This window comes from Clarias gariepinus, chromosome 22 (genome assembly GCF_024256425.1).
Source record: "Clarias gariepinus isolate MV-2021 ecotype Netherlands chromosome 22, CGAR_prim_01v2, whole genome shotgun sequence".
NCBI lineage: Eukaryota > Metazoa > Chordata > Actinopteri > Siluriformes > Clariidae > Clarias > Clarias gariepinus.
Window position 1 is genome coordinate 21,634,519 of NC_071121.1, and position 12,490 is coordinate 21,647,008.

General features: G+C 39.6%; 1 protein-coding gene across 1 annotated transcript; it reads left to right on the forward strand.

The window, feature by feature from the left end:
• Positions 1-939: 939 nt before the first annotated feature.
• ttpal (tocopherol (alpha) transfer protein-like) lies at positions 940-6,551 on the forward strand. The gene is made up of 5 exons (XM_053482015.1): positions 940-990; positions 2,777-3,239; positions 3,334-3,527; positions 3,631-3,741; positions 5,140-6,551. Exons 2-5 carry the CDS (start codon positions 2,798-2,800, stop codon positions 5,404-5,406), a joined length of 1,014 nt encoding a protein of 337 aa, XP_053337990.1. The 5' UTR covers positions 940-990; positions 2,777-2,797; the 3' UTR covers positions 5,407-6,551.
• The last annotated feature ends 5,939 nt before the right edge of the window (positions 6,552-12,490 follow it).

Here is a 12,490-nt window from a genome sequence, read left to right on the forward strand (position 1 = left end):
GGAGATCAAGTGATTTTTTTTTGCTGACTTTACAAAAATGTGCAGAAAAGATTCTTAGCCAGGACTGTAATTTTTAAAACCATTGGAGTTCCAAGAAGCATTTATGTGTCTGATTTTACGTATATTTGTAAATCTTCTAGGGTTAAAAATGTGAAAAATATTTCTCATATTTCTTTCACAGATAATTCCGAAACATGATGAGGTGTGCCGTTGTGGGAAAATAATCGATAGTGTGGTTAGCACTGTCACTTTGCACCTCCAGGGTCCGGGTTCGATTCCCGGCTAGGCTCGATTCTCCTCTCTGTGTGCATGGAGTTTGCATGTTCTCCCTGTGCTTGGTGGGTTTCCTCTGGGTACTCCGGTTTCCTCTTACAGTCCAAAGATATGCAGATTAAGCTAATTGGCGTTCCCAAATTGCCCGTAGTGTGTGAATGGGTGTGTATGTGTGTGTGCCCTGCGATGGATTGGCACCCTGTCCAGGGAGACCCCGCCTCATGCCCTAAGCCACCTGGGATAGACTCCAGGCCCAGCGCGACCCTGTATACAGGGTGAGAAAATGAGTTAGATGTCCTTAAAACAGATTTTTTTAAATGCAATTATGTACTATGTCGAAACCATATATTAGTCTTATTGCGTGATGTTAATTAAATATAAAGTTGAAATAATGAAATTAAGAATTAATGGATATCACAAGATGTTTAATAAAATACTTTTTACATTTTTTTTTTTAGCATTTTACCACTCAGGGCTTCCGTACCTACACTTAAAACAATAAATATTTTAAATATTGTAATGAATATCTGTTTTGCATAATCCTGTCATGTACCGTATCACTAAGCATCAGCTACAAACAAACGACTTAAACAAATGATTTGCGTCGAATATGGCAACCCGCCTATGCATGACGTCATCGCGCAAATGCCACGGAGCAGCCAATCAGAGAGCGCACTGCTCCTGGACACGGAACTAACTGCGGATTTGCTTAAGCAGGTCAGTTATCACTGCAGTTGTTTTCTAGTCGATTTCGTGATCGTTTAACAGCAAGGAAATAAACAGAAAAATCAGTGAAGTATTTGTGTTTTTATAGCGAGTATAATTCCTACATGAATGTGCGTGATCATCATGACAGAGACTCGAGGAGCTCGTAGCCAGCTGGCTAACTAGCAGCTGGTGTTAGCTTGTGGCTAATTAAATTTCACTGCATGATTTTATACACATGTTTTACAAATGACAGATGAGTTTCAGAGTGTGGGAGATGTCTCAGGTCCGGCCTGATCAGCTGATCTGATCCATTATGTTGACTAGAGCTTGCAGATATTCTGATTCATATAAATATATAACCTTTATTTATTTTAATTACTTCCTAATTACAGTACTTACCTGTTCATGTTAAACTCAGGTAAGTCAAGGTCACGAGGAGCTGACAGATGCAGAAGTAAAAAATAAATAAAAAAAGAATCAAGGGTACATATCTTTTAGGCATTTTAGTTTACATTCCTCTCATTTATTGTCACACCTATCATTTAACCTGTTTCAGTCTATTGAGCTTCACTTTACAGTATCAGACACACAATAAGAAGGTGGGACATAAAAAAGAGATCAGCTGTTTATGTTCCGGGGTAGACCCAATGTATCGCGATTCTTTTGTGCAATGATTCATGTCTTGCCACACTGACACCAAAATTGATAAAAAATAATAATAATATATATATATGGCTTTTTATTATTAAAAACTGTGCTTGTTAAAAGCCTCTGATCTGCCTTTTTCCCCAAACTCTGTCAGTGAATTAGTCTCAAACCCACTCATACAGCGGGTGCTAAATAGTCGAGTACAGTGGTACATTAGCATATGAATGCCTTGCAGATTTTCACCTTAAGAACTAAAATTGTGCAAGAAATGCAAAGCATTTTCGACAAACGAGCGACTTCCGGTCACGCATACTGTACTTACAGTAGCTGATTAAAATTAGTTTGCATGTGAAAAGCCAAGCAAAGCGAGCTTACATATATTTTTAGGTTTTTATTTGCATTTTGTGCAAGATTCAGTGATGGGTCCAAAAAATGTTAGCAAGGACGGTTGCAAAAAGAAAAAAGAGCCAAGTGTTGCGTTTTTAAAGCAGCCGGTGCCAAGAGGAATCATAAATTAAGGTTAAGTGAGGTTTAATGTTGACGTGTATGGTACAAGGCAATGAAATGCAATCAGCATTTAACCAGAATTGCATTTGTCGCAAAATTATTTGCATATGCAAACAGTACGCAATGAAGATCTCTATATACAGTTAGTGCAAATGTTTATACAGTAGGTGGATGCAATGAAGGAGGGTATTGCTTACCATGATATAAAAATTGCTCCAAAGTACATGCCTTTTCTAAATGTTTTGATAAAATTTTTGTCTCTAAAAACAATTATAGTGTTGGAAATTGGTAATATAGGTAATATTTTGGGTGGCTGTAACAAATTATCTGCATTTACATTATTTTCTATAAGAAAATATGTTTTGCAGTATGAAATTTCACTTTAAGAACTCACCTCCGGTACGAATTAAATTTGTACACCGCGGAACCACTCTATGTTAGAAGATTTGAGGCGGTAAAACATCACTGTTTCTTTATAATCCTACCGGTGGCGCACTCTGAACTATTTACACACTGGCATTCTGTGTTTTTGCAAAGGTTGTTTAGAAATAATAATTTTTGTTTAATTTTAAATGAAATGTCTTGTAATTAAAATGAATTATCTATTGTTAAAATGCTGCTCTTTGTTTTTTATCCCCAGACACGCACACACCTGTAGCCAATGGCACATCAGAATGGCCGCAGCGATCCCAGCCCTCCAGTGGATGCGATGGCGGGCGAGCGTTTCCCTGCAGCTCCTCCACCGATCTATGTGTGCACTCTCACCCCAGATCTGGAGGCCAAGGCACGAGAGGAGCTCCAGGAGAAGCCCGAGTGGCGTCTCCGTGATGTCCAGGCTCTGCGAGACATGATCCTGAAGGAACATTCCGGTCTGAGAACACGGCTGGACGACGCCTTTCTCTTACGCTTTCTCCGAGCCAGGAAGTTCGACTACGACCGCGCACTGCAGCTGCTCCTGAACTACCACAGCAGCAGAAGAGCCTGGCCTGAAGTCTTCCAAGACCTGAAACCTTCGACGGTGAAGCACGTACTTGAGCTAGGCTTCCTTACAGTTCTGCCCAGACCTGATCCTCAAGGCCGCTACGTTCTCTGCCTACGGCCAGGTGGGTTGGTACAGGGTTTACTGTGAACAAAAGATCATAAAAGGCCAGAGTTAAATGTTGAACGTTGCATGTTTTGCGTTTGTTTTGGTGACAGGGAAGTGGACGCCGAATGACTATCCGTTTGTGGACAATATCCGAGCCATTTATCTGACTCTAGAAAAGCTGATTCAACCTGAAGAGACGCAGGTGAATGGAATCGTCATCCTGGTGGATTATACTGGAGTTGGCTTGTCTCAAGCCTCCAACCCAGGCCCTCTACTGGCAAAGAAGGTTGTTAGCATTCTTCAGGTGAGTCTTTGCTCCTCAGCTTATTAGCAAATAAACCCTAGGCTCACTTATTTTGTTATAGCTTTTTGCTGTAATTTGTTAATTCTTTTTTTTATTGTTTCAGGATGGATTTCCGATCCGAATAAAGGCAGTCAATATCATAAACGAGCCTCGGATTTTTAAGGGAATCTTTGCAATCATTAAACCTTTCTTGAAGGAGAAGATGGCTGAAAGGGTAATTGATTCAACCTATTTTTTCATTTATGCTCATATAAAATGAAATAAAATAATGTGAAAAAATAAAATTTCATTTATGCTCCTATGCTTAAATGAAATAAAGATGGGGGAAAACAATGTTAAATTGTATTGCGACAACGTATTGCGATTCTCTGAAATCTCCAAAATCTATGTTTTTATATTCAAAGTGAGTCAAAAATAGTCCGCACTACTGTAATATTAAAACTTTTGCGCTTTCCACTCAAGGCTACTGTCTCCCCAGTCTCTGCAGTGCAGGTGTGAATGTGTTTCTTCAGTTCATTTATAACTGCGGTGTGAGCAAAAATGGATGCCCGACTTGTGATTTCCACGAAAAAAGAGCAACGTGCCATGATTTGTATTTTTTGATCTAAGGGTGTACCTGGTGGCGAAACAACTCGCAGTAGAGTGTAAACAGAAGCGTTTGTCTACAAACAGAATTTGGACCGATATTCTAAGGAAGGTAAACGTTTCCTAAAGAGAATTATTACTGGTGATGAGACATGGATTTATCCCTATGAGCCTGAGAGTAAATGGCAGAGCATGGATTGGAAGCATCCTCAATCGCTGATTAAAAAAATTTTTAGAAACTCAACCATCAGCCGGAAAATTCATCAATGCTTACAGTTTTCTGGGATTTTCAAGGACCAGAAGTATTGGAACATTATCAGGGAAAAAAGTTCAACATTGCTCATTACAGTGAGACGCTTATTAAAGAGCTGAAGCCTAAATGTCAGATTAAACACAGAGGACTGCTATTCAAGGGCACAGTGATCTTGACGTGTATGACGATGCACGTCCATACACTTCGGCCCACGCTGTTAAAACTTTGTTTTGAGTTGTTAAAGCATCCTTCCTATAGTCCTAATCTCACTCCATCAGACTTGCACCCGTTTGGTCCCCTGAGAGCAGCTCAATGAGGACATAGATCCATTTCTGATGAATTAGTGTAGACAGCGGTGACTCGCAGCTCAACCTAGGACATTATTAAACGAGGAAAACGGAAAGCAAGGAACAGATTTTAATAAATTATGTATAATAATGTATTATAAATTCTACAGCTCGAGTGCGGATATTTTTGGACTCACCCTTGTTTGTAAACGTTTGAGTGAGTAAAATGTTGCAGTTCCTCTATAATCCTACAGGTGGTGCACTTTAAACTATTTACACATTGGCAGACAGCACAGCTTTCTTTCTGCTAAGCTTGTGAAAAAATCTAAGCAGAACAAGTCATATCGAATCAGGATATTTATCAAATCGTGATTCCTAAATAATCGCAATACAAATCGAATCGGTTAATATTGTATCGGGTGCTCGCTGGTGATTCCCGTACCTAAGATAAAACCTGTACTGATGTCACCACTCTCCACTATTCCAGTTCATCCTGCACGGCTCAGACCTGTCGTCCCTGCATCGTGCCATCCCTCGCTCTGCGCTGCCGCAGGAATACGGAGGCATAGACGGCAGACTGGACATGACAGCTTGGACTCGCACGCTGCTTGACGCCGAGGAGGAGTTTGTAGTGGAGTTTTGCCAGCCTGATCCTTTAGAGGGGGCGCTTATGACCGACCCGTTGCTGTTTGAAGGCGAGCAGCCTGAGGACTCCTACAGGAGCCTGCGCTCGCAGCTTTACTACTGCTACTGATGTCTCGTCAGGCGGCCCGGCGCCTCCTGTTCCTCTAAAGATGTGTTATTTTTAACAATTAGGGTCAGAGATCGGGTTTTATTTTTCTTAAATCCCCGTGGGATTCTTACAGAATACAAATAAAAGGTTGATGGGACGCAGCATTAATGTTTATAGAGCATTAATAAATTACACTTTATAGGAAACATTTTCTGAGACCGCTATAGGGTCAGGAGGTCAGAAGTTGTTTTTTTTTTATTTACAGTATGTATAGCATCATTATTGCTCAAGGTGATGGTACTGGACTTGTTAAAGTGTTGACTGTTTTAAAAAGAATCCGATCTGCCATAAGGACAAACCCGAAATGCCAGTCTACGTCCTTTGCTATTGCTTTGTGCTTATTTGTGAAATGCACAATCATGCAAGCAGCTGGTTTTAACACTACTGTTAAATGTTACAACGCAACAAAGTATTGCCTTAATTTAAATAGGAGAAATTGGATGTACAGTAAGGATGTAAAAGCGTGATGTAAATCCAAAGCAATACTGACGTGCAATTACATTTCGTTACCTCATTTTTGCACTATGCTTTTTAAAAAAAAATCTTTATTTGTCATGTTCGTGCTTGTATTTTTTTATATGCTGTTTACACAAGGTGTATTATGTCAGTGTGTTCAGTGTGTACTGTTACTGCACAGTAAACTTGTCTCATATTTTGACAGGAAGTGGTGGCTCAGGCGGTTTAGGCTTTGGGTTGCTGATCCGAGGGTCAGGGGTTCGAACCGCGTCACCGCCGAGTCACCATTGTTGAATCCTCGGGCAGGACCCTTAAATGTACGTTATGCTCCATACAAACCAGGTACTGCCTGGGGGTTTAGAAAGTAAGCGCCAGAGAAAAAGCTTGTGCCAGATCTTCAAGATTAAATGATCTAATGTGGGGGGCGGGCGTCGGGGGTCAGCAAAACTTTTCTTATATTTTGACTTTAGGTTTACAAAGCATTTCTGTTCATTGCAGCCATATAATTTTTTTAATGGATATTGTGCTTAAATTTTATCATGCAAACGTTTTTATTAATGCAAGCATTTTCCCAAATCTCACCATTCCCTACTGTAGATTGTGCGTGTTGTGGCTTGTACAGCGCTGTAAAGTTATGAATGTAAAGTTATCAGTTGGTATGAAATAAAGAATTACCTTATTTATGAGGCTGGTTTGTCTTTCCTGTTTTGGGGTTTGTCTAAAGTGATGGGATTGTAAGCGTACTTCAAAAATTGTTTGTGTAATTTTTTTCATAAATGAGATTACATAAAACCAATTTGGTCTTAAATTTGCACCATACAGTACATTAAACTCTAGCCCAAATATCACAGATCATCTATAACATCATGACTATCTGCCTATTATTGAGTAGGTCTTCCCCTTTTCCCACCATAACAAGGATGCGTTCCGATGTGTTCCGATACCTCACCATCACAACCAGCGATAAACTTCATCAATTGGATCTACAGTAGCACTTCTATTGGATTGGACTACACAGGCCAGGCTTCACTCCCCATTTTGTGCCACAGTGAGCCTTGTCCACCCCTGACCCTGTAGCCAGGTCAACTGTTTTTCTTCCTTGGATTACTCTGGTATGTCCTGACCCTTGCAGTCAGTGAACATCCCACAAGAGCTGCAGTTTTGGAGTTGCTCTAACCCAGTCCTCTAGCTTTTCCAAGCTGGTCCTTTTCAAAGTTACTCAAATCCTTATGCTCGCCCATTTTTTTCTGCTTCCAACACGTCGACTTCGGGGAACAATTTTTCACCAGCTGCCTAATATATCCCAACTTCCACCCACCATTGTAACGAAATATTGAACGTTAACCTACTGTGAGACGGGCCAAATTGTAAAAGTGAGTACTACAGTAGGTCAGAGCAACTCCAAAACTACAGCTCTAATGGGATGTTTCTGGTCTGTGGAGGTCAGGATATACCAACAGGGGGACCTAATCCATATTGGGCAGGTGTCAGAATGTTGGTCAGTGTATATCACGTTGTTGCATCCAGGCAAGAGCTGTCATTCATGATTGGCTAAACTGGATCACAAAAAAATCAATCAAGGCTTCTGCTTACATGATGTTTAACTATTTGTTTCATCAAGGATAATGATGCACCTGCTTAATAACATGGTGTAGGTTTGACAGGCCAGAGCACAGACATACAGTATAATTACAGTGATGGGGTACCAAAAATACACACACTGGAAACTCCTAGCAAAAATGCTGCCAAGGTGGATTTCAGGGTAACTGAAAGTCTGGCGTAATGTTGCCACCCCTTGTTAGGGACCTACTACAGTAGTTAGCTTAAGGTGGCTTAGTGCTTTGATACCGTCAAGATAGAAAGTTTTCTCAGTGCTTAGAGCCATGATCAGACTGCCTAATTCACGTCTAAAACACTGGCCTCCCAGGAACACCTTTAATGGCCCAAATATGTCAACATGGATGAGAGCGAGGTCAGGACTGTATGAAGGATGTGCCACTAACTCCCAACCGAGTTCCTGTAATGTGCAAGTGGTGTTGGTGAATGATTGGGTGTACATTTCCCACAGTCAGATGTCTTTCTTCTGCAAGCTGGCGACAAGTTGTCCGCTAATTTTTAAGGATGTTCATGGGAACGATTGCAGTGGGCTCCAAGCCACTTCTGTCGGCGATCATCATTAACAGAATGATGTCATTTAGTCTCATAACCGTTCGGTGCTTAAAGTCTTCTGTAACTGTCAACTGGTTTTACACCTTCATTTATGAGAAATTTCATCACACATCCTGGTTTAACTTAAGCAGCCCTTGTGTTTACCCTCCATTTGGATTCTATTAGGATTACATATAATCTGTATAAAGTATTTAAAAGAATGTGCATGGTGTAAATACTGTACTATCACCAATAAACAACGGAAACTACGGTATAAGTTTTGCTTTGTTTCCTGATAAGAATAGCCAGTGGGAATTAGGTAGCTTGGTTAATTGGTATTTATAACGAAATGCGTCAGAGGTATATGTGTGTGTGTGTGTGTGTGTGCTGGTGCCCTATAATTGACTTGCATCCCAGCAAGGGTGTATTTACTGTAGTGTTCTCAGGCTGGGCCCCATATCCCCTTAAAAATGTGAGCAGCTCTCGGGCAGCTGGTGCAAGTCACGGTAACCATAAGGTTTGATTTATATTATACAGTAGGATTTTGAGTACAATCTCTGCTGGAATTGAGTCATCAAGTTTAGGCCCCTTGACTTTCACTTCATGGCTCTAATAATGCCCTAATGCCATAATAACAGTTTTTAAATAAAAACTCAAAGACAGTGTTGTGATTTAGGAGTTGAGAATATATTGCGGCATGGTGACGAGTTTTATTCATGAGCTACATTCAGCCTGACAGAATAATAAAAGAGGGGGTGTAAATATGAGGGCGATACACGGGCACCCTGCAGTCTGGACTGCTCCTGTTTCTGTAGTAACCACCCAGGCTTTGCAGACTTCAGGCTGTTGTTGCAAGACATGCATATTTATTTAATTTTTTATTCTTTTTAAATAAAGTTAAAGTTTCCTATTTTTTATTTAAAAAAAAATTAAAGCTTTATTAAAATCTTTGTCTGCAGTAATAAATAATATTAGAAATAAATAATATTAAAACACAACAGGGTGCTGTGATCCTGCATGACGTAAAGCAGGATTGTCCGAAAAAAGTTAAAGGTATTTAACTCCCCTTATACCAAAAGGATTTTTCCAATATTCACTAATAAATAATTGACATCATGTTTTTTAATGTATAGATGTGAAACAGATACGTTTAATCCTGTTGAGCATCCAGAAAAACAAGATACCTTCTGTTATTTCAGCTATAGAAATCAATCCACCTTGCACCCCCTTAAAATTAATTAGGCAAATTTTATTGTCTGTCCTGAAATTTCAACCAAATACACTGACTATTCCTGCTGAAACTTGAGCCTAATGCTTTTAATAAGAATCTCTTTAATGAAAAATGCACCATTTTAATAAATGCATGCTTTTTATTGTTTAATAACATGTTTAAAAAAAAAAAAAAACGTTATTACTTTATTATGGACCTTTATTATATCCCTATAATTTAAATGTTACTATAAAAACAATATCAGGGAGAAAAAATATAAATATAAATAAATATATATCTCTTACTCTAATATTCTGTTGGAACCCATATGCTTTAATTACTGCTTGCATTTACCATGACATTGTTTTGATAAGTTTGTGCAATGTTACAATTATTTAAGACCTGAGTTGCATTCATTTCTCTCCAAGGTCTTGTATTAATAATGGGAGAGTCAGACCACTGAGTAAAGTCTCCCCCAGCCCCTCCCAAAGATTCTCAATGTGGTTTAGGTCTGGACGAAATCCATCTGTGAAAATTATGCCTCATGTTCCCTGAACCACTCTTTCACAATTTCAGCCCAATGAATCCTGGCATCGTCATCTTGGAATATCCTTGTGCCATCAGAGACAAAATAATCAATTAATAGGAAAAAAAAACCTAATCAAGTAGTTAGCTGAAATATGTTTTGGGCACATAATGTTGCTAAACTTAGACTGACCACCAGAAGCAACCCCAAATCATAACACTGAACTGAGGGGTTGTATGGTAGGCACTAGACATGGGGAGTGTATCAGTTTCTCAAAAATGATAGTTTCACACTATCCCTCCAGGTATCAATGCATTTTTTCGGAAGCAGAGTAACATATTTGCCATGACTACAGGATGTTTTCTGACATAGTTGTTTAGGAAATGAGAATTGAATTTTAAATGTCCCAGTTTAATTTTTCATGCAATAACATAGCGGGTCATATTTATTATTATAAATTATTATGGGTCATAAATGAAATACAACTTACTTTAGTGTTTGCACCAGCAAGGGGCAATGGAGAAGTGAAAGACATGGTTACACTACCGTGTCCCATATAGCTGTGGTGAGTAAATAATAGAGTGTTCACACAATATTGTGTCCAAAGCACAAGTTAAGAACTTTGAGAGAGAGAGAGAGAGAGACACACACACACAAAATCGAGTTTCTGAATGTTTTCTGATTTATTAACAGGACAAAGCTGCTATACAGTCAGGTCCATAAATTTTGGAACAATTGATCAGTCATGGAGTAACAAGGGAGCACGCCACACCTGGCCATGCAACTATGTGTCCAGAAATTTGTTCCATTATACATGATAGATAGATACTTTATTGATCCTAAAGGAAATTGCAGATGTCCAGCAGCAGTGAAGACAGTAACACAAAGACAGATTTATCGATGTTTTTGCACACTGTATATCTTACATATACCTGTAGACAGTAGACACAGGGTAATGTGAGAGATGACCAAAAGTTACGAGTGCAATGCTAAGAACAAAAAAACAACAACAACAAAATACTGTATATATAAAAATAATAAATAAAGCATATGACACAAGTAATAATAATTTAAAAAGGCATAAATAAAACAAGTGAAATGAAATGAAATACTGTGCAACCTTGTTGTGCAATTGTACTTATGACAACAGTGCATATATATATATATATATATATATATACAGTAGTTGGAGAAAATGCAGATCAGTGATTGTCAACAGAGAAACTAGACGTTGGTGATTAGTTGTTGGGAAAAGTGGTTATCAGTGATTGTTGCTGGGAACAATGATGGTTGGTGATTAATTGTTTGGGAAAGTGGTGGTCATTGTCTGGTTGTCAGGAAAAAGGAAACCAAAACTGTATTTGTGTGTGTGTGTGTGCGTGTGTGTGTATTGAAATGGCTGTAATTCCTGAATGGATAATGAATGCCAAACGTTTGTCAAACGCCTTTTAATTCAACCTGAAAGTCGTGACCTCGATCACACACTGCTCACAGTATTTTGTTTGAAATTCAATGAGGTGGTGTACTGAGGCCAAACGCCAAGAAACATATTATCTTTCCAAAATGCTTTGACCTGACTGTCCTTAGCCATTTCCTGAGTGAATACAATTTACATATCACGCCCATTTTTACTACTACTATCAAAAAGCATGAATGATTTAAACGTTTTATAGAAATCTGGGGTGAGGAACTATAGGCAGTAGTGCCATATCAGGAACCGAGATCTCAGGAACACAGTTTAAACAGTCTATGGAAAATAGAAGGAAACATTAACATTGAGTGATGCTAAATATGAACTGGCAGCACAGTGGCTTACTGTTTCGTACTGTCACCAGCACCTCCAGGGTCTGGGTTCCAATCCTCTCCTCAGGTCTGTGTGCATGGAGTTTGCACGTTCTCTACTCCGGTTTCCTCGTACAGACCAATGGACATGCAGATTAGGATAACTGGAATTACCAAATTGACCAGTGTATGTATGACAATCGCGCATCGAGCTGGCAACCTGACCCCTTAAATTACTGCAACCGAAATGACGGATATGTCTCCAGAGTGGGGTGTATCCGTTGCCGAATGTCACGTGTACCTGTTCTACAAATTCTTAAGGTGTCTGTGTGTGTGTTACATTGGGGTTAAATCTATCACAACGTAGAGATCATGGTAGAAAAACAGAGATCATGGGACAGCACTGACCGCTACCATATAACAAAATGATGATTAAATGAATTGTGGTTCAGTAAGCTGGACATTTTTGTGTTTGTCTGTGTTTGCTGTCGGGTTTGGTCTCATCGTTTATATCGGTTTATCCTGTATACAGGATTGCGGGAGCTAGACCTGGCAAATCCCAGGAGACTTAGGGCATGAGGCGGGACACATCCCGGATACTGATCCATCGCAGGGCACACACACACACTCTAAGCAATTTTGGGTACACCTATTCGTCTGATCTGTATGTCTTTGGACTGTGGGAGGAAACCAGAGTACCCAGAGGAAACCCACCAAGCATGAGGAGAACATGCAAACGCCATACACACAGCTGGAACTACTTTCCGAAATAGAAAAGCAATCCACTGGGGGACAATGTGGTCCATATCAAACCTGATCCTTCTACTTTATTACAAAATCCCATTCCTGAGATTGTGTGTGTGTGCGTGTTAGATTGGAGTTAAATCCATCCTGGAAGAAGACTGGACCTCTAGCATGTTCTC